The sequence below is a fragment of the Notothenia coriiceps genome, unplaced genomic scaffold (genome assembly GCF_000735185.1).
Source record: "Notothenia coriiceps isolate Sejong01 unplaced genomic scaffold, NC01 NC01_scaffold00000665, whole genome shotgun sequence".
In the NCBI taxonomy this organism is placed as follows: domain Eukaryota; kingdom Metazoa; phylum Chordata; class Actinopteri; order Perciformes; family Nototheniidae; genus Notothenia; species Notothenia coriiceps.
The window spans coordinates 187,781-211,455 of NW_011333366.1; the positions used below are offsets into that span (position 1 = coordinate 187,781).

Below are 23,675 nucleotides of genomic sequence, written 5' to 3' on the forward strand. Positions count from 1 at the left end.
AGTAAAAGTGGTCAGGGAGGAGCGTCTGTGTGTGTGTGGCAGGAGCGCATTTTGTGTGAGAGAGAGAGACAGAGAGAGACAGAGAGAGTTACGGGGGTTGTTGTTAGCATCTGGTGCTAGCTCGGAGCTAACGGAGATTAGAAGCAGTTTCAACAATAAGGAGAGGGAGAGTCCTCTCCTGTCGGACTGAGAGGCTGAGGTAACATCAGCTCAGGGAGGTAAAGGACTCGCTGAGTGATTATATTGTAAACTTTAGTCTAAGTTATCTCAGTGGGTCTCAAACGGTTTGGTCTAAACAAATATGTCCATCTATTTAATATAGTTGTTCAAAAAAAGTAAATCAACTATTCCAATGTCAGTAAAGAATTAAAAACACAGTTTGAAAGGGGAGTGATTAGTAAAATATGCATAAATAAAAAGAAAGAATGCAGACTAGGTAAGATAAAGATAGGAGAGAGGAGTATCAATGACGTGTTATTGGTTGTGAGAATATTTTAATGGTTTTTGGAGTATTGAAATATATACAGGTCTGTTTCATATGAGTTTTGAGAGCTGTATCCATAAATCTCTTAATTTGTGCACCAGATTGATGCATTTAACTTCAATTTAAAGAAAAAAATCTTACCGGGGGTGCATACCCCCGGACCTCTCTATAGGATGTGAGGTCATCACAAATAAAACAGGTTCATGGATAGATAAGTTTGCACACTCATTATACACACTACACATTTTTCTTGGATTAGTCAACATCATAGTCCCTAATATATATGTGTAAAAAGGCAGGAAATGGAATTAAATCGAGAACAATGTTTCATTGCGGAGGACACCCTGTTTTGTGTCCCCCCCACTTCTCAAACCAAAGTTACACCCTTGGTTGAGGGGCATATTCATCAAAACAAAAACAAAAACGCCAGAGGAACCACAGGATGTGTGCAGCCTGGTGTGTCATGAAAAGAGAGCGATAGCATCAGTTACCCCGGTAACTTCACTAATGGGAGTGACCAAGTTCTGTGCGAGATAAGTACCGCCATGCCATAATTGAGCCAGCGTGTGCCAGCAATTAAGTCCCTGTGATGTCCTCATTTGATTGAACTATAGTTGGTTTTCCAAAGTGTGAGGAATTATATTGTCATTTATTTACCAGAATGGGTCCAGAATGAGATTATTGGGTTTGGGTAAACCACTTGCAACTGTGTCAATTACATAGTGAGGAATATCAATGTGTCTGTTGGTGTGCCAGGTGTGGGTGAGGTTGGACCCACTGAACTCCTAAGACAACAATGGGCCCCGCACCAGGAGGTGCCCTTATGGGACATTAGCAGCTGTATTCTTGAAGATGGACAAATTATCATATCTCCAGAGGAAGAGGTACCAACACACACACACACACACACGATTCACCAAAACTCACTCAACCTGTAGAAAACATGAAAATGTTTGACTAACAGAGAGGGGAAAGCACTAAACATCCGCTGACAAATATGTGTTTGTATTTGTGTGTCTTTCTTAGCCAACGATGTGGACCCGAAACCGTATCAGCAGTTTCCTGTCGGCACACAGCATGCAGAACCTCGCAGATATGGAAACAGGTTAACACATTTACATATTTAAAGCTACTACAAGGTATTCTTATTTTCGGTGTTGATTTTGGCGGAGCCTTTGGAGAAAGACTGCAACTCCCATGAGCACCCCTGCCTTGTGTCCCAAGAATCTTGTTCTGGCAGGACAGGGCCTTTTTTTTGGAAGTGAAGGAAAGACTTTGGTATTTAGTAGGTTTACTCACTTCAGTGGCCTCATTTATAACGCCGTGCATTTCACGTGGGAAGGTTGCTTCCGAAAAATAGGTACAGAAATGTTCCGACATTTTCCGATTCACCAAACAATGCGTACCGGCGAGGAAAGTGCGTACAGCACTTCCTACGCCGGTTTCCCTTTCGCAATCGATTTTAAATGCGGTGCAGCTTTTGCGGGCTTCACGTAACGCCCATATTTGCCTATAAATAGTCAAAGAAACGCCCATTCATTCATTCATTTTTACTGACTTTATGAAGAAGATAGCAGGAAATGACGACAGAACAGCTAAAAAAGACATCTCACACCGTGTCAGATTTTGGTTATTTTGGGGAGGTCGAGATAAATCATATTGTTTGGTGGATGCAGTTTGAACCAGAGTAGCAGCATGGAGGTCGGATCGTCACCAAAATAAATGAATAAGTGGTCCGAAAAAGGTTCATGACAAAAAAAATACACATAGCCTTCCTCAGGCAGTGTGTTTGTACCTGGGACAGGAGACACCCCCTTGATGAGAAACTGTAAGAAATGATCGGGGAATCCCTCCGGAGTGGAGTCATGACGACTGGATCTGAATTATGTTTTCGTATTTGGTGGTTTGTGTCCCAGCTGTCGATCAGCTGTGCGCAGCGTCTCCACTGCAGCAACTCTATATCCACCAGTTAAAGGAAATACAACTAATGTGTTGTGTTATATTAGCTGTACAATTTACCACATNCGAGTGACCCATGGTGGTGTGGGGTTATGGTATGGGCAGGCGTATGTTATAGACGATGAACACCGGCCACTCGATACCCTAACCCTAACACTAACCCTAACCCTAAACCTCACACCAGATACTGACTGGTTTTCGGACCCCCCCAGACCCCCCCAATAAAGCAAAACTGCACGTTTCAGAGTGGCCTTCTATTGTGGCCAGCCTAAGGCACACCTGTGCAATAATCATGCTGTCTAATCAGCATCTTGATCTGCCACACCTGTGAGGTGGGATGGATTATCTCGGCAAAGGAGAAGTGCTCACTATCACAGATTTGTTCAGATTTGTGAACAATATTTGAGAGAAATGGTTATTTTGTGTATATAGAAAATGTTCATCTCATGAAAAATGGGAGCAAAAACAAAAGTGTTGCGTTTATATTTTTGTTCAGTGTATAACATGTTACCAGGAATAAATAAAAACAATACATACAAATGATCTCTTTCCAATACTCAGAATGTAGCCCTGACCACGTGGGGTCACCGGGCGGCCCACGGCCCAAGAACCAAGATGGCGGTGTCAGGGTGAGTATTGTACACAGAGGACTACCCATCTTTCTACTACGCATGCATATCCTGTTGACGTTAAACATAATTGTTGTGATACATCATGCTTGCCTTATCTGCCCTCAGGCGTTGATCAAGCGACGTCTTGAGAACAGGGCCAAGAGGAATAGCACCACCCAACTGAACCCCATAGGTCTAACCAAAGGAAGCAGGTAATATGCACTGTAATGATTGTGAAAGCAAACTAAGTGAAGTGCTTAGAAGTTCAAACGTTTTTTTATGTCGTGTTGGTTCTGTGCTACCAAACTTTATATTTGACATGAATAAAAGGTTAAAGTGCATAATTTTGTCGACTTTTTAAATCAATGTTGGGTTAACAGTGAAGTAACGGTTGCTTATTCATTGTGCTCCTGTACTGTCCACAACCTGACAGGGAAAAAACAAGTCACACTATCCTATCTGTGAGGCTAAGCTTCATGCTAACGTCAGCAAGCTCACAATGTTTAGAAGATATCATGTTTACCATGTCGGTATGCTACATCCTCTGGGAACCATGAATGTCTTCACAAAATGTAATGGCTGTCAATGAGATTTCTACTAGGCCTTTTTTTAATAGAAGAGAGACAAGATTCTAATCTATCATTAGATACTGTATATCAAATAATATATATTCATCATGTAACCTTAGTACCAGCATTTTGTGAAAGTTGTAGATAGAGCTAGAGTCCAATGGATATTGAAAGGTAAAAGAACATTTATTACCCTTGACAAGTCATGGTATTTGACTCCATTCTGACTGACTTTTTGTACTTTTTTCTAAGGCAATATGGTTCTCGGGAGTCTGTGTCAATTCCACTCAGCGCATTGGGGAGTCTAGATCTGAGTGCAGACACCAGCACTGTCATCAGGCCGGTCCACAGCTCCATTTTGGGGGAGAAGTACTGCTTTGAGGTACCTTCACTTCTGTATTGTGTCTATACGGCTTAAATATCCTAGGGAGCATCATAGAGTGCCTCCAGTGTATCGATAAAATAAACGTTCTATCCAAGTAAGGCTAACATAGTCTTGTTGGCTTTTATGTTGTGGAGGGTGGGGTTAGATGAGCCAGTGGGTAAGTTCCCCCACCCCCTGTATCTAGGCAACTCTTCACATGTGTTGCCATGTGACCATAAATTCAGGAAGCACCCATCACTTGTATTTGGCTTTGATGGAGAGAAGCACATGGCAAACTTGTGAAAGTCAATTGGTCCATTTACCCCCAGATGGCTCAATGTACCCCTTGAATGGGGCAAGTCAAGCCACAGACCACTTTTTTGGAAGTAATATTTGCATGATTATGTGATAGATGCATTATTTTAATGTTGATTGACAGAAGACATCCTAAAGTAAAGGTTGTTGTTTTCATTTGACTTCTATCTTGTTTTTCCTTGCCTAGGGGACAACATAAGTACAAATTGGCTCATCTTTCTCCACTCTGCCCTACTTATAGGTGATAAACTCTGAGAACACCCACTGCTTTGGCTGCACCTCAGCTGCGCAACGTGATCGTTGGATTGAAGACTTGAGAAGGGTTGCCCAGCCAAACAAGGTAAGAAGTTAGCCTTTGGTTCAGAAAATGTGTCATGCTAAATCATAATCCTAAAAAAATACCCTGCTTCATTGTTCACAGGATAACATAGAGCGCACAGAGAATTCCTTGAGTCTTTGGATAAATGAAGCTAAGGATCTGCCTCCCAAACGGAGTTATTACTGTGAGTTGCACCTAGACGGTACCCTGTTTGCCCGGACCAGCAGCCGGATTGTTGATAAACCGTCTCACCGCTCCAACGTGGCAGGGGACAACTCTTCTGGGTTTTCAGGAGGCATCGGGTCAAGTGGAAGTGCAGCTGGAGGGTGTCAGTTATTTTGGGGGGAATTCTTTGAGCTAGACAACCTGCCATGTGTCTCCCAAATCACCCTGCACCTCTTCAGAGAAGAAGACCCCAAGAAAAAGCGCCACTCCCGAGATGAATCCAGCCTGCACCCACTGGGCAGTGTGGCCATACCTTTACCTGAGATCCGAGGGAGGACCTATCAGGAGAAGTGGTATCCCATTACTCCATACAAGTCCTCTGGCACAGCTGGGACCAAAGAGCAGCTGGGGCCACAGGCTTCAGTCCGCATCAAGGCCCGTTTTCAGAACTTGCAAGTGCAGCCCATGGAGAAATACAAAGAGTTTGCTGAGTATGTGACGGTGGATTATGTTGAGATGTGCAGAAACCTGGAACCTCTGCTTAATGTGAAGGAGAAGGAAGAGCTGGCAGGGGCTCTGGTCCATGTACTGCAGAGCATTGGCAAAGCTAAGGTAGAGTCTCAAATAAAATGCATATGACAAATGAACTCATAACCCAATAAAAAAAGACAACAAAAAGGTTTAATCAGACATGTAATTTTTATGCTTCAGGAGTTCCTCCTTGATCTGGGCAGTGCGGAGGTGGAGCGTCTTGGAGAGAGAGAGGCATTGATCTTCAGAGAGAACACATTGGCCACTAAAGCCATAGATGAATATATGAAGCTGGTTGGACAGAAGTACCTGATCGTCACACTAGGTGGGTAGCTCAGTGGCTTCTCCTAATTGGTATTGGTAGGTGTTTCGTTTTTTTCCTGAACTCTGTGCTATATTTTTCCCTGCAGGGGACTTCATCAACCGTCTTCACACCTCCGTGGAGAACTGTGAAGTTGACCCTCGTAAATGCTCTGCCTCTGAATTGCCAAACAACCAGAAGCACCTGATGGAAGCCTGTGAGGAGGTGGTGCAGAAGATTGTGGAGACCCATGGGTAAAATAACAGAACTCATCATAGAAAAAGACACAACATATCCAATGTAGCGGCTAAATAAAGAAATAAAGCAGAAATATAACTCAAAATAAAACTGCCACAAGTAAGCAAATCTTACGCAGGAAAACTGTTCAATGTTCAGGGAAGAATATCCTTTCGTCTGTTTATTTTGTAATATTTCAATAATACAATACATAAAGCACAATGGTTTCCCCTGTGGCATTTCCTATGTTTTTCTCTGGTAAAAAAACATAAACTCAATCTGGTGCGCCAATCCCACCACCACCTGTGTCCAATATATACATAATCATCATCATGGTGCCCAACTAACCCGGTGCCCTAGCTCCAGCATCAAATATTGAATGTTTAGGTTCTGATGAAAAATGTAAGAAAAAAAACTGATGCTTGATATGTTTCTTTCTTGCAGACCCTTTCCTGAAGAGTTAAACAAGATCTTCTCCAGCTGGGTTGAGCTGTGTGAAGACCAAGGCAGACCAGAGATTGGCCAGCGTCTCATCTCTGCTTCCCTCTTCCTCCGGTTCTTATGTCCTGCTATCCTAAGTCCTTCTCTGTTTGGGCTGACACAGGCTTATCCAGAGCCAAACATTCTGCGTACCCTCACCTTGACAGCCAAAGTCATCCAAAATCTGGCCAACTTCACCCTGTGAGGCAATACAAATATAACGAGGATAAAGAATCTTCTTGGTTTACCTAAAGGGGCTTCAGTGTCTGAAATATGTATTTCTGGTTTAGGTTTGGAGAGAAGGAGGAGTACATGCTCTTCATGAATGAATTCCTGCAGCAGCACTGGGATGGAATGAGGGGTTTTCTACAAACAGTGTCGAATATAGAAACAGAAATCCAAATGTCTTCCTTCGATGGCTACGTGGATCTGCCTCTGCGCTTGGCTGTGCTTCATGGCCTTCTGGTGGACATCATCTACAAGAGAAACCAGGTAGGACAGAAAACTAATGCATCCAATTGTAGTTAGTTTTTAATGTTAGTGTAAATGTCAAAGTATTTCACTTCTGTGTGTACATTATCTGTAAGCTTGGTTTTGATAGAACCACAAGTCCTTTCATTATACGATTTTGTTTCCAAGAGTACATTCTGAGACTCACAGACATATTAATTACATTAATATAATGGGATGGAAGTCACAAATGACCTGTTTTAAAGCCTTATTTACTAACATATCATGGTTTAGAGCAGAGCAGGGTGGACCCAAATGCAGACAGACTAATGTTCAACAGAAAAGACCTTTAATCGGTAACACAGGACAAGGAAAGGCAAATCAAAAGTAACAACACCCTACATAACACTGAGCACTTCCACAAAAGAAAACAAGGATCTGACAAAAACTAAGAGAAAACCAGATCTTATACATGCAAGACTAATCACAAGGAGACAGCTGGGGAGGGCGGAGGGAGCACACAGAGACAGGGACAAAATACATAACACAGGGGGGGAAGACTTTTCAAAAATAAAACAGGAAACTTGTGTGACAAAGCGTGACACATGATAGTAAGAATGGGATCTATATCCAACACTTTTTGGATATGGGGCTGGTTTTTTTCAATCAGTCAGACTAGCTCCAGATTGACGACATCCTGATTGATGTTTGCATACAGCTTGCTTTAACATCATTTTTTTCATAATTTCTTCTCCATACTATATCAAGAAACTGAACGCAGGTCTAGAGTTTATTGGACCTAACAAAGCTTCTTCTTCCCTTAGGACAAAGTGGAAGAGCTGCACCCTCTGCCTTCCATCTTGAACCAGATAACAGAGTCACTGGGTCCAGATGCACATCGGATCATAATAAACGGGTACGTATAAGGCCTATAACCACTATTTTACGTTAAGATATAGAACATTATTTACATGAAATCTGGATATACCAAATAACTGCGTGCAGTATACTATTGCAAAGTACTTAGAATAATAAAAAAAAAAATGTGCAGTATTGTTATGGGAAGTGGTGTTCATGCTCTTTATATTATATTTACAGCAATATTAGACATGCTTTGTGATATTGGGATATAATAATAATAATGTTAATCAGGCATGCTTTTGTCTTGCAGCCAAATGGGACAAGTCAAACCAGTGTATGTTCCTCCTAAAGACTTGAGCAAGTTCAGCCCTCACCAGTCCTCCCTCCAGCAGCTTCCTGTGGACTCCAAAGGCCCACGAGACGGGTAAGTGTGTTCCTAGGCTCAGCCAATGTTTATTTTTAGATGTCGATAACCATGTAGTGCTTGACGACACTGCTGCTGTGACAAACTCATTTCCCAATTTTGGGTAAGTAAAGTATATCTATCTATCTATCTATCTATCTATCTATCTANGTGTGCCTTGGCAGTCTCAATGTTTATTTTTAGATGTCGATAACCATGTAGTGCTTGACGACACTGCTGCTGTGACAAACTCATTTCCCAATTTTGGGTAAGTAAAGTATATCTATCTATCTATCTATCTATCTATCTATCTATCTATCTATCTATCTATCTATCTATCTATCTATCTATTACTCCATTTGAGATGCATACATACAAAACGTTTTAAGTGCAGATATGGATAATTAAACTGCTTAAATGATTTGCAGATTTGCCAAATGTCATCATTAGCAAATGAATGTATGAATTCAATAGGGAGGGCAGGACTCGGAGGAGCATGAGAGAGAGGAAGCCGGTGACCAGAACCCAGAGCGCTCCACACAGACGGCCTGGTCAGGGCAAACACACCCTGAAGAGGCAGACGAGCTCTGAAGATCTGCCCACCGCTGACAATGAACAGGACACGGAGACCAACCAATTGTTCATCTCATCCCCAAAAACTGTGAGTGCAAAGAGGGACTGGGAGACTAGCTCCGCTGAATTGGTCATTGTGCAGATTATTCCATTTCAGAATTATATATATGATATGTTTGTTTTATAATGATTGATCATGAAAGTGTTCTCAAAGCTGGTAAAGGTGCAGTAGTTTGAATGACTTTGTATACTGTAGGGTAGCTTGTGAATTTACTCCAGGTGGAACTCAAGTCTGATTTAACACTAGATTATATTTCATATCATTCATCCACATCTGTAAAGTAACTAAAGGTATTAAATAAATGTCATGGAGTAAAAGTACACCATTTACCTCTGAATTGTAATGGAGTAGAAGTACAAAGTTGCAAGAAAATTTGATATTCAAGTCTCTCAAAATGCAAGTACAGTACTTGAGTAAATGTAGTTATTTTTACACAACTGACAGCAGGTCATATGCTCATACCACTCCTATAAATACTGCAATAAATGTTGCATTTACAATTAACAGTAATGCCCTTTATTTTATGTGTTAACGCAAAGATTTGTCTTTAATGTTTCATTAGAAGAACTTGAGTGCACTATCTTTCCTCTTTTTTCAGAGTGACAGTATCAAACGCACCCCTGCACCAGTTCCATGGATCAAAGTCATGCAGAGCAGGGAGTCCAGTGAGATGAAGACTGAGACTGAGCACTTCAACTTGCTGGATAGGGTACGTCAAAGTTGAACATGGTCTGTTCTTGTTCAGAAAATTACTTTTAGGACGTAATTAAACAAGAGCTATTTAAGTGTTCGTAATGAGTATAACCAAGAAAAGTATCCGCAGATTTGGAGACGTCTCTTTCCCAATTAGTCTATTTGCCAACAGTGTGAACCCTGAAATGTTGACTACCCCAACGTTTTATGTTAGAAATGGATGGTTAGGGTACCCAGCACATAGAAACTGCCGGACACTAACTCGCATATGGGCAATTTGCACAATTAGCATTAGCATTTTTAAGTTTTGACTCCCTTAGCACTTTGAAATCGACCCAAAATGCATCAAAATCAGCCCACTCGTAGAAAAAATATGGCCACTTTCTGGTTAAAACTGCCATGTCAGAAATTGATTCAGCAGCCTGACTAACCCCAAAAAGTTGTAACCACCATTTGGCCACTACAAAAATGTGCCTCAACACCCAACTCACATAGTGGGGGCTTGGAATCAGTGCGATGCTGACTTCTGAGTAGGCCAACAAAAAGGACAGAAACCTAATGGCCTTTTCCGTTAACCTCAGAAGATCAAACACCTGAATGGGTCGCCTTTAAGTTGCAAGTGGAACATCTGTTGGTCGTCTTAGCGGAATTATCAATAACAGTTCAATAGAAACATGATATTCAATTGGCAGTTGTTTGTCTAACAAACACAGATGGACATGTCCACAGATCGAATTGGATAGTACTGTGTATATCCCCAATTTAATGATACACGAATAAGACAGAACTTTCAAAACAATGCATATTACTACAGCACTCTTGGTTGATTGGATTCTGAGGTTGGTGTTTTTGAGATTCTTCTTTCAAAGTTTGTATTCGGACTTCACTGGTCCAATTCCTGATTTTGTGGTACCAACAAGAACGCGCATTACAAATATTTACGGCCCGGTTTATTTATATGTTTTCTTTGTCATGTTTTCTTTGGGTATGTAGTGTTAAAAATGTAAAAGTGGGCCTTAGTTACAAAAGATAGATAACCCCTGTTCTAAAGGATAAGCTAATTAAATGAAATGTAATAAAAAGTCAAACTGTTATTCACACACCAGCACGCTCAGGAGCTCTCAGAGCTTCGTCTGGGGATAGAGCAGGTGACAGAGAGCGAGCTGGACATGGCAAAGCGTTTGGAGGACTTCATCATCCAGAGCCAGGACCAGAATGCAATGATGCTGGCTGAGGTGACCGATCTTCGGAATCAGCTGGCGATGAGAGACGAGCAGCTGGCCAGCGCCGCCTTCAGGTACAAGAGCTAAACAGAAATGATGCATTCTAGTTCCATTTTAGAGCAAAGATATTCAGCTTTTAAGACAATCCTAATACATTTTGCCTGCACTAAGAGGTGGGAGAAGTACTCAGATTGTGTACTTAAGTAAAAGTACCAGAGTGTAGGAATACTCTGTTACAAGTACAGTAAAAGTCCTGCAATAAAAAATGTATGAGTAAAAGTACGAAAGTATTAGCATTAAAATATACATAAAGAACCAAAAGTAACTGATACACATTGTGCAGATTGGTCCATTTCAGAATAACATATGATTTGATTATAATTATTGATGCATTAAAGTGTTATCATAGCTGGTTGATATATATCCAATTTTGAAAAGTAACTAAAGGTATTCAATTAATGTAGTGGACTAAAATAACACCTTATACCTCTGAATTGTAGTGGGGTAGAAGTGCAAAGTAAACATTGTACAAGTAAAGTACAAGTCCCTCAAAATGTTACTTAAGTACAGTACTTGAGTAAATGTACTTAGTTACTTTACACCACTGCTATGTTCAATATGCATGTATATTTAGCCTCCAAGCTGTATTCCAAGCAGTATGCTGTTGTTGTTAACTGACTCAAGCATGAGCATCTCTTGTGTGTGTGTGTGTGTGTGTGTGTGTGTGTGTGTGTGTGTGTGTGTGTGTGTGTGTGTGTGTGTGTGTGTGTGTGTGTGTGTGTGTGTGTGTGTGTGTGTGTGTGTGTGTGTGTGTGTGTGTGTGTGTGTGTGTGTGTGTGTGTGTGTGTCACAGGCTGGGTGTGATTGAGGAGGAGAGGGAGGAAGATGAGAGGAAGCTGAGTGTTGCGATGGCCGCAGCCGAGCGAGTCAATATACTGGTAAGCATTGTGAAAGAAAAAGTTTAAATAATAATTAACTTAATCTTTGTAACCACATTTCAGTCCAACTGCACCAATCACTGCACCATCATTTAGTTTATTTCTATACTTTAGAGTCATTGTTTTGCAGCTTTAAGGGGAAGTGTTGTGTAGCTTATTTTTTTGCGTCAGATCTTTTTTTTTTGGTACAACCTACTGAGTTTTTGCAGATATAGAAAATACATGTAAGTAAGGTACATTTAGGTCAAATCAAGCAAGACTAGTGTTCTGTTACATATAGTTGCTGATTTAATCATCCAGTTTGTGTAGTTAGTTAGTACTGCCAAAGCATTGAGGAGGATTTGAGGCAAAGCTCCACCCAACCTACAACACCCAAACCTTCTGATTGTTAATGATATATATATATATTAATGTCAAGACAAATAAATAAATGTTATTGTCAATCAGGCATTAAATTATTATTATTTACATTTTGTTTTTGGACAGATTGTGTGATGAAATCCTTATTTGCAGTCATAAAATTGAAATTAAAATTAATTTTATGTCATTACATTTTTGCCTTGAACTGTGATGGAATAGATAAAAAAGATAATCTCAATTTCGTTGCATCTTTTTTTCATGATACTAATGTGTTTACTATGAAGGTATTTTGGAGAAATCCCTTTATTGACAGTGTGCAGTGCTTGAAGTGATAGCTGTTTTGTACGTGCTCACAGGAGGAGCAGTTTGCAGACATGCTGAAGGACCTCCACCAGCTCAGCGAGGCCAACAACAGCAGCGGGCAAAACAAAATACAGCATCCTGAAAAACCATACATCAACAGCAACTGAAAAGATTTAGAGCTGCAGTGTCACATTTTGTGAGAGTGGCTGTCTGATGTCAGAGTCATGTTTTCTTGATGAGATGTAAATTGACTTCATGAACATATTTAGAATGACTGGGCAAACTCTGAATCAGGTGAAAATAAACCTGCTTCTTGGCTTTTACTCTATCCATCCCACTTAAAGATGTTATGGACTTGTAAACCTTTCTGATAAATAAACTGATTCTCTCTGAACATACTGCAGTGTCAGTGCAACAGTGATGGAACATAAGCATATCTAAAATATTCTAAAATCCAAGCTGCACAGTAAAGTCTGATGGCTTATGACCATCCATCTGTGTCTTGATAACAGGTTTTCCAGTGTGATTTAGGTCATTCAAATGTCCCTTAGCAACAGTAAGATGACACGACACGTGCACAATGAGGACGGTTGAATCCGCAGGAAAAGCTGGAGTCATGCAAAGGTCTTTATCCACAACCAGGGTTAGGAGGGTTACTTAAAAACGTATTATGTTACAATTACTAGTTACCTGATTTAAAAATGTAATCAGTAACCTAATGTGAGTATCAAAATATAAAGGTAATGTAACCTGATTACTTTCTGTTAGTTTTGGATTACCTCAATATCAAATGCAATGCAAATAATCACAAGAGACTCTTGTGATTATTTGCATTGCATTTGATATTGAGGTAATCCAAAACTAACAGAAAGTAATCAGGTTACATTACCTTTATATTTTGATACTCACATTAGNATGGAGTAATAGATAGATAGATAGATAGATAGATAGATAGATAGATAGATAGATAGATAGATAGATAGATAGATAGATAGATAGATAGATATACTNACCTCAATATCAAATGCAATGCAAATAATCACAAGAGAAAATAAATATCAATATGGTGTTTTTTACTACTTTTAAGTGTATTTTGTAAGACAAGAGAACAATGTGACCTTAGAAAAGAAGAAAACAATATATTTAGTATCAGAAATGATTTTATTGATAGGAAAACCTGCCTTTCATGAAGCATGTGCGGGCAGTAGTCTATACACCAGCAAAGAAACACATGAGCACATACTACAGCTTAAAAAAGCTGAAATAAAATCTGAGCTGACAGAAAATGCTCCATTAAATTTTAAGTTTAATTTACACACACACTATTTTATTCAAATAAAGGTTCACCTACTGAATCACGACGCCCCAGAATGAACCACGGTTCTCATTCAATATCACTATCTAGTAGCAGGTAGATGAAGGTTTATACACCAGTTATACACCAGACTGTTTAAGCCTTCTTGTCAGGGTGCAGATATCAACATTCTTACCTAAGTACATAGTATTACCATCTACATAAAACTGAAGTACAAGGAGTGAAAGTACTCATTTCAGAATCAATTAGGCTATATAACTGGATTATAATTATTGATACAGTTGGTGAAGGTATAGCTCATTTGAACTACTTTCATATAGGCTACTGTCGGATATTTTAATCCATAAATCTATTTCTAATGATTTGTTAATTTGTATTTTGTATTAATGTGTGTCTTGAAAGTATTAACTAATGTTGTTAAATAAATGTAGTGGAGTAATAAGTATAAAATACATAAATTGGAGATACTCGAGTTTAATATTTTTCTCTGCGGTGTGGAAAAGAGCAATACCTGTTCAATCAATACAAATGATTTCATTCGAAAATGTACAGCTGCTGTGAACGTTACTAATTTTTAAATAAAGTTTTTTGGGAGGGAAAAATAAAAGAGGCGGGACTTCTGGTGTATCGTCACTTCTGCAGAGTATTTACGTCACATCCGCTAGTTTTAACACCGCGCCACCGGAGAAAGCAAGCACATAAACAACAGCTTCTCGTCAACGAAAGTTCTTTGTTCATCTCCAGCTAGAACCATAAGCACCACGATGTCCGACAAGATGAGTATGTCCCTGGACGACATTATCAAGTTAAATAAGAAAGGCGGCGGCAGAGGCGGCGGCGGCGGCGCTGGAGGAAGATCATCCGAGCAGGGTGGAAGTTCTGGTCGGGCCGGTGGATCTTCAAGGCCGGCCAGGAGTCGACAGAATAACTTCAACCGTGATAGAAACAACAGAACAACACCATACACCAGGGTAAGAGAGAGAAACCATTCACATGTGGACCAACATTTGTAAATGAAAGCAGCGTGGCGAGGCGTTTCAAAATGCGTACATCGTGGCTGCTTATCGGTCGTTGTTAGCATTACACTTAATGGACTTCCCCTTACTAGTGTGGCTAACTAGATAACTTGGAAGTAGAAACTTAAATAACTGACCACGAATGACTTAAATTGTCTACATTAAATTATGTCAGGGTGTTGAATATCATTTTCAGAAATAATTACTATGAATTAGGGCAGCGCCATTTAACCGTGTCCCCGTGGATATTTGTCCAACATGGCTGCTTTGTTTCCGAAGCTGTTCTTCGAGATGCTATAATCTGAAATCTCAGTGAGGAGGAACACTTTCACTTCTCCCGCTAAAACGTTTTCCTCTACTAACTTGATGATTTTTGTTTTACCTAGAATTTAAAAGCTATTATATCTTTTTTGGATAAACTATTTTGTGGATTAGCTGGATGAAACCCTAGCCTGGTTCTCCAGACGTGTAGGGAAGTCATTTAAAGGTATAGTGTTTAGGATTCATTTGAATATATTAGCTGAACTGGTAAAATATATGGGATTTATTGCAATTAGCTGAAACAAATGGCCATTGAGAAAATATTTGCACACATGTTCCCTGCCAGTCATTTAAATGTATCCGTTTCAGACATCATTGCTTGTTCCCAGAACATTTGGATTCTAAACACACTCTTATGTTTCTCTCAACAGCCCAGAGAGTTGCCAGACAAATGGCAGCATGATATGTTTGAGGAGCATGCTGGTGGACGCAGAGGACAACAGAGCGCTGTGACAGAAAGAAGTGTAGAATGTAACGGCAAGCTGCTGGTATCCAATCTGGACTTTGGTGTCTCTGACTCTGATGTGAAGGTAATTTACTGAATCCCATGAATCCACATTAGCATCAACGTGTTGTGAACAGGACTGATGTTTCTACTCTGCTCCACAGGAATTGTTTGCAGAGTTTGGAGACTTACTGAAGGCGTCTGTACACTACGACCGCTCTGGGCGCAGTAAAGGAACGGCCGATGTTCACTTTGAAACTAACGCAGCAGCACTCAAAGCCATGAAGCACTATAACGGTGTCCCACTTGACGGTGAGGATTCCATTCTCATGTTGAATTAAGTATTGTGATCGGTTATTCGGAATTAATTAATAATAAAATGTAATCCTTTTGATAGGCCGTCCAATGAAAATCCAGCAGCTGACTTCTGACGTTGACACACAGAGTAGACCATCTGTACAAAGGTATGTCATATGGAAATGGCGCTGCAGTTTGAGACCAGTATTTGGGAGCACCAGAAAAGATTCACGATATCCCAATATGTGTCTATGACTGTTTGGAGACTACAAAGATAAAGGCACCTTTAGGATTGTATGATTTGGGGGCTGTAGGAGGTTCTTATCCCTAATCGGCCAATTGTCACAGAATATGGTGTTGTGTGTGTGTCCCTAGTTTGGAGATGCTGATGGGAGTACCAGCAGCTAAATCAATTTCTTAAACCCTAAAAAAAGTTAAAATGTGTGCCACATGTATGATATTTTCACTGCTTTACTTTCTGACAGGGAACTTCAGCTATTTCATTCATCTATTATCTTGCCAAAACAAACAGTCTCTCTTTTTTTTATTTATTAAAAAACATTGATTTTATCTTGCATGGATTGCTCTACCATTACCTTGATAAGAAAATTAGTTTTAGCTGGTTACTTAAGGTCTGGTGGCTTTTTAAATTGAGCATACATAACTAGGGATGCTCCGATCGCCAATTTTGGGGACGATCGGTGGAATCAGTATCGGGCGATCCGATGGAGTGGGCGGGGCCTATGGGGATCTTCCATTTTTAAAGTGATGTTTAAAACTCAGTTAATGGGGCTCATTCACTGGCGCTGCCAAGGCACACAACAAAAATAATTATTACATTCAAATGAAGTACATTATTCAAGTTTACATTAACTTCGGATAATAACATGAGCGGAAGCGCTCTCTTTCCCTCCCTCTCCTGACAGCCTGTCAGTATCTCATGCAGCTCACTGATCCAGTAATGAGTGACCTGACCGTGAAGAATAAATATATGTATAACTAGTGTAGCTTGTTCCAGAGGTAGATAAAGTAGCTAAGTGTGTTAGGTCTAACTCTTAGTGTGTGTTTTGCTCCGCTCACCGGTCCATCACAGCGGGTGGAGCTACAGGATTTCTGCTTCACACACGTTGCATACCGCCATTTTATTGTCTTTTTCGTACACCTTAAAATACTGCCAGACCGGTGAGGCCATTTTGGCGAGCTGTATTTTACGTCATGCGATCGGTTTTTTAGAGAGCACCGATCGATCGGTAGTGAGTATCGGCCGATCGATCGGAGCATCCCTATACATAACTGTCCAAAAGGGTTGTCTAGTGATGCAATACTCCAATTAATACTTTTAAAGGTAGCTAAAATATGTGTTCCTGCTTCATCATACTACTCTAAAAACTGGTCACCCTTTCAGAATGAGAACCTGTATTTGTCCCACAGAGGGGGAAATGTATATTGTTACACAAAGTAAAGAGCTAAAGACAGCTTAGAAATTAAGAAACATACACCAAATATGTGGAAGCATACATTGCAGTTATTTACAGTAGGTGACAGCAGCCAGTAATAATAATTATGATCTCTTTGCAGTTCAAATGGAGGGTTTGACCGCAGCAGACTTGGACAGCCCAAGTTTGAAAGGAGTGAGAAGAGTGATAGGGGTGATCGCGGTGAAAGGAGAGAAAGAAGGCAAGGTGGTGGTGGCGGCGGTGGAGGTTACAGAGGAAGAGGAGGGCGGGGAGGCGGAGGAGGAAGAGAAAAAAGACCTCAACTTTCTGCAGAGGAGCTTGACGCCCAGTTGGATGCATACAATGCCAAGGTGTGTACTCATGATGCATAAAATAACAGTTTTATATTTCTTCTCCCTGTACTGTATACTGTGTACTGGATGATTTAATAATCACTTTTTTTTTTGTATGTTTCAGATGGACACCAGCTAAAGTTCGAAGCACTCGGAAAGGATGATGCTCCTCTGCCCCTTTTTTCTTTCTTTGTTAAATCTGGTTGATCAGATACGATGTATCGGACCTTATTACACTTTTCGTTGTGTTTTTAAGCCATTTTATTGTATGGACCATGATATTTTGGTGGTTTTTAATATTTTTCAGTATTTTTGTAGCCATGTTTTCTGGAGCAGTTTTATGTTTTGAATTTTTTTGTTTTGTTCTAGGCCACCAGCTCCTGTGCTCTTTTCCAAGTGTATGTTGAGCTGAAACACAATGGATTATTTTTCTTGAATCACCGAATCTTGAATTGGTGGTCCCCAAGTCTGTTTAATGTTATGTGAAAAAGCTTCTGTGCTGAAGTTCTGTCATTTGGTACTGTATACTGGACACATGGACATATTTCATAGGGTTTTGTACATAAATAATTATATTGAATCATGTTTCTGGTGTTCATTTAGAAATGTCTCTTCCTGTGACAAATGCAGTTCCAACTTTTTTTTTTAATTAAAAACAAAAAGAATGAACTCAATATTGTCATATTTGAACTATTCTCATATTTCTTAATATGTCAGTCAGGTTAGCTAAACCCCCGTTTACATGGAGACAGTTCGTGTTGTATCCGCTACGTTTCTCTTTCGTATAGCCCGTTCGTTCACATAAGGCCGTAACGGAACCGTGGAAACGGACCCCTCAAATGATAACGGGTCCCAAGGCGGATAGATCTGCAAACGGAACGCTCTGGGGGGGCCAAACGGCTCCGTGTGTACGCCCTATACGATCATTTCCTGATAACGATGAAGCCATAGCCCCTCCTCTGCTGCTCACTGCTGTAGCATGGTCAGTAGCTACTGCTACTGACCATGCCTCAGATGTTAGTGCAAAATCTACAGCTCCTCTACCACAACCATCAGCAACAAGTGGACATGGAGAACTACATGTCGCTAAATCCACCGCGGAGCATAAACAGGAGGCATCTGTACTACAGCGGGTCGCGCGGTCTCATGTGAACGCACAACTTTCTTGAGCCGATACTGTGTGAACGGAAGACTTTTGATATCGAATTCGGTTCGTTCTCCATTTCGTGTCCGTGTAAACGGGGTCTAAGACTCTTCGCGTTTCAAACTGTTACACCATATTCTGTTTAAGTGCCATTGAAAGCTATACTTTTTGCTGAACATTTATGGGATGCTTCCATTGTTAAACAAAAGAGCTGTACATATATTAATCTTTCAAAAATATTATATTTCCTACCATAAACTATTTTCCAGTTTACCAGACCAAGGGACTCTAGCATAACGGCTAAATCATTTTTGTTGTTACTACTTTTAGAAGTCTCAGTTCCACTTTGATTGATTAATACCTCGTTCAATTTTAGGAATCTGCATTTGGCCCTCCCCTTTAAGGAGGGTCATGCTGAATGACCCTCGTGAATACCTCGTTCAATTTTAGGAATCTTTTTATCACAGATATTAATTGGAAATAGCCTAATAAGTTTAGGATTGATTGATTCAAGTTAAATTGTTTAGATCAAGCCACCAGGATTTAAAAAGAAACTAATACTAAAGTTTACACTATAAAATAAAATGTTTGTAAGCTACACCTTTTCATTTAATTCCATTAAAACATGCTTTTAAAATAAAAGCTACAATGGTACCTTCACAGAAAGAAATTCTGAATATGACAGCACTACACCATTTTTGTTTATCAATTGGCAAGATCCATTGTCAATCCATGAGTTTCAGAGAAAGTATCTTTTAAGGATTGAAATTGCGATATATACTAATACCCAATCTTAAAATAGTGTGGAAGTTGGCCACATTGATAGGATTTTGTCAACTGGACTAAAACATGTAGATAAAGCATTCCATATACTGTGGTGACTCAGACTCAAAAACATCCATTACATCTTAACAGTATTATTCAAAAATATAAAAAATCACATTAAGATAATTTGATTGTTTTCTCTGTGGGAAGAATAAAGGTTTTCTGATTTATTCTGAAATATATAACATCTTTTGGAGCGCGCCCTCGCACCTTACGTCGTCTGCATGCGTGCAGCGTGCGCGGACCTGTTCCCGGAAGCGTGCTGCGGGTGCCCGAAACTCGGGGCGGCGCCGTTCCCTTGTTCGCCATACTTGCACAGGAGCGCAGAACAACGAAGGCTCCTACTGCAAAGACACCTGAAATCGCCACTTAAATATTAAGGTAAGTGTCCTCGGTTTCAAAGGCAGCCTTTGACACATGTTCTAGAAGAATCATAAACGGCGCACGCTTCTTAGGCCGTTTTTATGTCCCTCCTGCTCCCCGTCACTTGATGATAACTTGTCAGGCTAACAGTAGCCGCAGGATCCCGTGAGATTGGCTGAAAATGAATTGAAACAGTTAGCATCTGGTCTGCCTCTCCTGTCCCCACCCTGTGTGACAGGGCAGGCGCCATGAAAAGTTGAGCCCCATGGTTGAGTTGAAATCCATTTCATTTTTCTCGCCGGATAACTTTATTGCAGCTGCCCTGGCAAGCTGTCAAAGCCGGCATGTTAACCGGTTCATTGGAAACATGCCAGTCTACAGCAGTGGTAGCATTAGCTAGCTAGCATAGCCACAGTCTGTCATGTAAGGTGCCGTTTCCTCGTTACGGTAGCTGCGGTTAACATCTTTACTTTCTTAACTGTTAACGTTACCTATTTGTTGTCGGTATTTAAATACAGTAGCTTTGGAAAAAATAACATACTGGAGTTATCATGGTTAATGTTTTTACGGGTTTTATTCAGTCACATTTCTAGAAGGTGTGATACGTGACATAGAACACAATAGAGCAGGAGCATATTTCTTTTGTTTAAAATTATGTTTTACATGACAGACAGGCATTCTTCTCACCAGGCCAGCAGGGGCAGAGAGAGACTGGATGTTTGTGCTGTTGGCCTGCAGTTTGTTTAATACTAAAATAGATTTTCTTGGAAGAAGCCCAGGCCAGACAGAAGAGGTAAACTTCCTAGAGTCGATCAGACTGCAGCCTGCTGTGCATTTCCTCTGTATGTAATGTGAAGTTACTGGTATTGTGAGTGCAGCAAACGGTTTCTGTTCCCCTGGGTGGGTGGGGTGGGTGGGCTTGTCACATTTGGATGTAAGTACAAATCTTGAAACTGCAAATTGTAGTTGTTTTACGACATCAGGTTTGATATATATTCATAATTATTGTTTTTCCGAATGATGGAAACAAAGCACACATGTTCAAGCTGAATAGGCCAATTAGGGACACTCTTCCTTCTCAATGGTTAAAAATATAAAAGATTATCAATCCTGTTTCATCAATGCAGCCATGTAGACCACGCCTTTTAGAAAAAAAAGAGTCCCTGATAGAGAAGGGAGAGGATCTTTTTGATTTCTCACCTGCGTGAAACAGAGTCGAATGCCAGAACTTACATAATGCCTTCACTGTGAAGACCCCCACCCCCCCCCTCCTGCTCCTGTCCTGTCATTTCAAACCACCTCGATCCAAATGTCTGCCTCCTTCTGATATCACATTTTGTTGTGCAAAAACAGTGGAGTGCATTGTGAGATCACAAGAATATTTAATAAAAAAAGAGTCCGGCCTCCTTCTCTGCTGCAGTGTTCTGTTTTATGACCCATCCTCTACACGGTTATTTCCATTTAAAGAAGTCACATTCCAATGATCCAGAGCTGGAGTGCTGGAGGAAATATATGAAACCAGTTATGGCTAATTTTGAGCTCTTCAAGTTGTTATTGGTTCATTCATGTTCAACTCTTTGAATGTGTAGTGTTGGAATAGCAAGGAAGCCCTAAGGGCATTTTGAGCAGTTCTGGGCCCTGCTCAGGCACGTTCTGTGACAGCAGACTGAAGATCCTCAGTTTGTTCCTGAACTGCACGCAGACATTCCTCTGACTGCTGCTAGCTCGGGCTGGTCAGAGAAGAAGTATGTTGCAGAAGGAGGAGTCTGTATAGTCATTATATTCTCTTACACATGTAGATAGGATTGTTGTTTTATACTTCACAGCTGTTTTGGCTTTATTATTTCAATAATGCACATTTGATTTGCAATGTACAATTGGTTGTTTAGGCCTACTGTCTTAACCCTAAACTTTCTCAGTCCCTTCCATTAAGGCTGCATAATTAATCAAAATGTATCCACAGCGCAATATGGACTAGTGCAATATTCAAATCACAGGAGGACCAATATAGTTAAAGACTAAATATGTGTTAAAATAAAAATTTGAATTAAATAAGTTCACCTACTTAAAGAGTTTTCCCTTTCCTGTAGTGCCTTAAATACGTTTTTTTGATCATGGTGACATCACTAAATAACACTCAGGCTTCTATTGGATAGCGCTTCCTTCAACACATTGTATGTGATATGCTAAGGGTCGGGACATCTCTAAGAGGTTGACCAATCACAACAGAGCCTTTCAGCTAACCAATCAGAGCAGACTGCACTCTGGTTTCAGACAGAGGGTGAAAAGAGGTGCTGCATATGTGTTTCTCCCCAAGCTTGACCATTTATTATATTTTCTAATAATAATGATAATAAGGCTTCAATAACATTTAATACCAGCATTATTGTGAATCATATGGCAATTGCATATCTGCCAAAAATCAGCACCCATTATTTCTTTTCAAATGGCGCGGCCCTAGCTTCCACAGCTTGGATAAGTTTGGTTGCTGAGAGCTTTTAAATCCCTTAGTGGTGGCTGTAGTTGTGTAATATAGTTCCCTACCTGTGTTTTAATTCATGTTTTATTTTGATGTGCGCACCATGACGTCAAGTCAAATTCCTCGTATGTGTAATAAACCTGTTTCTGATTCTGATGTAAACTGATATTCACAAGTAGTCATTAAAGCATTATAATTGGCTCTTTGGAAGCGATAAAGATACAATTAGCTTTTAGTAAGTTTCAATTATGGTTTGATCAAGGTAAGCCCATCACGTTATGTTTTTGATCAAATGGTCCAATCATCAGTAAAACAATAAGAAAACTAAGGTAGTGCATATAATCCCCTCTGTCTAAAAAAAAACGTAGAACAAATCTTACTGTTGGGATTGACTGCATTGTGTTGCATATCAAAAGATGCAGTGGTGTTATGTCAAGTATTTTGGCACAAAACAAAGCCCTTCCTGCTTTTGTTAATCAATATATTTCAGCAGAGGTATTTTTCCAGTATGACCCTCCTTAAAGGGGAGGGCCGAATACAACATGAACAAGCTTTGTATTGTTACATTTAACTTCAATTCATTAGCTTAGCATTAACTTAACTCACCAATTTCAATTGTATAGCCTAGATGATGTGCCCTAATTTGACCTCTTGTTTTTTACTTTGGATTGTTTAATTATATAATAATATGTTAGCATACAACGGAAAATCAATATAATATATAAATATACGTTTTAATACAATGAACTGGGATCTTGTTGCATATAAATAGCATAACAGCTAAAGGTTTGATTGGTCCATCTTTTCTGAAACATCCCTGCAGGCAGATTTTTTTCTTAACATACCTCCCAACACATAAACAAATACCTTGTGCTGCCTATGACCTAAATGAGGGACCATACCTCCCCAGGGAGAGGCTTTGTACCATGTGACCTGTGACGGTCTCATTCATGACTCCTGGTGGTGATGATGTTGTTTCAGAGAAATTGATACTCGATCTGTCAGTATTATCGTATTGTAAATGTCTTTCGATATAATTGCAGGGTGAGGTCATCAGAAGTGTAAGGAGAAACGCTGCTGCCATACTTTTTCTTCCTATTGTATTTCAAAACCGGTTTTATTTTCTTCTTCTTGAACCCACTCTGTCTCCAGACATGGCCGAGGATGACGTGACTCCAGAGCAGCTAGCAGCCATTGCAGCTGAAAACGAAGAGCCAGACTCGGTGAACTACAAGCCCCCGGCCCAGAAGTCGTTGAAAGAGATCCAGGAGCTGGATAAGGACGATGAGAGCCTACGCAAATATAAGGAAACTCTGCTTGGCTCTGGGCCCTCTGGCGCTGGTAAGGGGTGTGTGTGTGTGTGTGTGTGTGTGTGTGTGTGTGTGTGTGTGTGTGTGTGTGTGTGTGTGTGTGTGTGTGTGTGTGTGTGTGTGTGTGTGTGTGTGTGTACGATTTACGCAGCGTGTGTTTGCCTAAATGGG

The 23,675-nt window shown here is 40.3% G+C and overlaps 3 protein-coding genes across 3 annotated transcripts in view; all 3 read left to right on the top strand.

Moving 5' to 3' along the window:
- rasal3 (RAS protein activator like 3) overlaps nucleotides 1-12,598 on the top strand; it is a 20,639-nt gene extending 8,041 nt beyond the window's left edge. The window contains exons 2-19 of the mRNA XM_010783722.1: nucleotides 1,241-1,368; nucleotides 1,511-1,589; nucleotides 3,005-3,072; nucleotides 3,181-3,266; nucleotides 3,876-4,005; nucleotides 4,544-4,642; nucleotides 4,724-5,398; nucleotides 5,498-5,642; nucleotides 5,728-5,872; nucleotides 6,300-6,536; nucleotides 6,626-6,827; nucleotides 7,610-7,701; nucleotides 7,957-8,070; nucleotides 8,524-8,710; nucleotides 9,282-9,392; nucleotides 10,483-10,673; nucleotides 11,453-11,537; nucleotides 12,254-12,598. Of these exons, the coding sequence (XP_010782024.1) occupies nucleotides 1,241-1,368; nucleotides 1,511-1,589; nucleotides 3,005-3,072; nucleotides 3,181-3,266; nucleotides 3,876-4,005; nucleotides 4,544-4,642; nucleotides 4,724-5,398; nucleotides 5,498-5,642; nucleotides 5,728-5,872; nucleotides 6,300-6,536; nucleotides 6,626-6,827; nucleotides 7,610-7,701; nucleotides 7,957-8,070; nucleotides 8,524-8,710; nucleotides 9,282-9,392; nucleotides 10,483-10,673; nucleotides 11,453-11,537; nucleotides 12,254-12,367 (2,888 nt within the window). The 3' untranslated portion in view covers nucleotides 12,368-12,598. The remainder of the gene's footprint in view (nucleotides 1-1,240; nucleotides 1,369-1,510; nucleotides 1,590-3,004; nucleotides 3,073-3,180; nucleotides 3,267-3,875; nucleotides 4,006-4,543; nucleotides 4,643-4,723; nucleotides 5,399-5,497; nucleotides 5,643-5,727; nucleotides 5,873-6,299; nucleotides 6,537-6,625; nucleotides 6,828-7,609; nucleotides 7,702-7,956; nucleotides 8,071-8,523; nucleotides 8,711-9,281; nucleotides 9,393-10,482; nucleotides 10,674-11,452; nucleotides 11,538-12,253) is intronic.
- A 1,568-nt stretch (nucleotides 12,599-14,166) lies between these two features.
- LOC104956261 (THO complex subunit 4-like) lies at nucleotides 14,167-18,052 on the top strand. The gene is made up of 6 exons (XM_010783733.1): nucleotides 14,167-14,486; nucleotides 15,224-15,382; nucleotides 15,462-15,609; nucleotides 15,695-15,761; nucleotides 17,173-17,401; nucleotides 17,508-18,052. Exons 1-6 carry the CDS (start codon nucleotides 14,280-14,282, stop codon nucleotides 17,520-17,522), a joined length of 825 nt encoding a protein of 274 aa, XP_010782035.1. The 5' UTR covers nucleotides 14,167-14,279; the 3' UTR covers nucleotides 17,523-18,052.
- Nucleotides 18,053-19,615: 1,563 nt separating this feature from the next.
- Nucleotides 19,616-23,675, top strand: part of LOC104956280 (rho GDP-dissociation inhibitor 1-like) — a 22,850-nt gene continuing 18,790 nt past the window's right edge. The window contains exons 1-2 of the mRNA XM_010783755.1: nucleotides 19,616-19,733; nucleotides 23,347-23,535. Of these exons, the coding sequence (XP_010782057.1) occupies nucleotides 23,349-23,535 (187 nt within the window). The 5' untranslated portion in view covers nucleotides 19,616-19,733; nucleotides 23,347-23,348. The remainder of the gene's footprint in view (nucleotides 19,734-23,346; nucleotides 23,536-23,675) is intronic.

Bases quoted from the DNA above. Each gene is read 5' to 3' on its own strand.
- LOC104956261 (XM_010783733.1), top strand. From the start codon at position 14,280: ATGTCCGACAAGATGAGTATGTCCCTGGACGACATTATCAAGTTAAAT. The intron at 15,383-15,461 runs GTAATTTACTGA...TCTGCTCCACAG, and splicing joins TCTCTGACTCTGATGTGAAG to GAATTGTTTGCAGAGTTTGG. The intron at 15,762-17,172 runs GTATGTCATATG...ATCTCTTTGCAG, and splicing joins AGTAGACCATCTGTACAAAG to TTCAAATGGAGGGTTTGACC.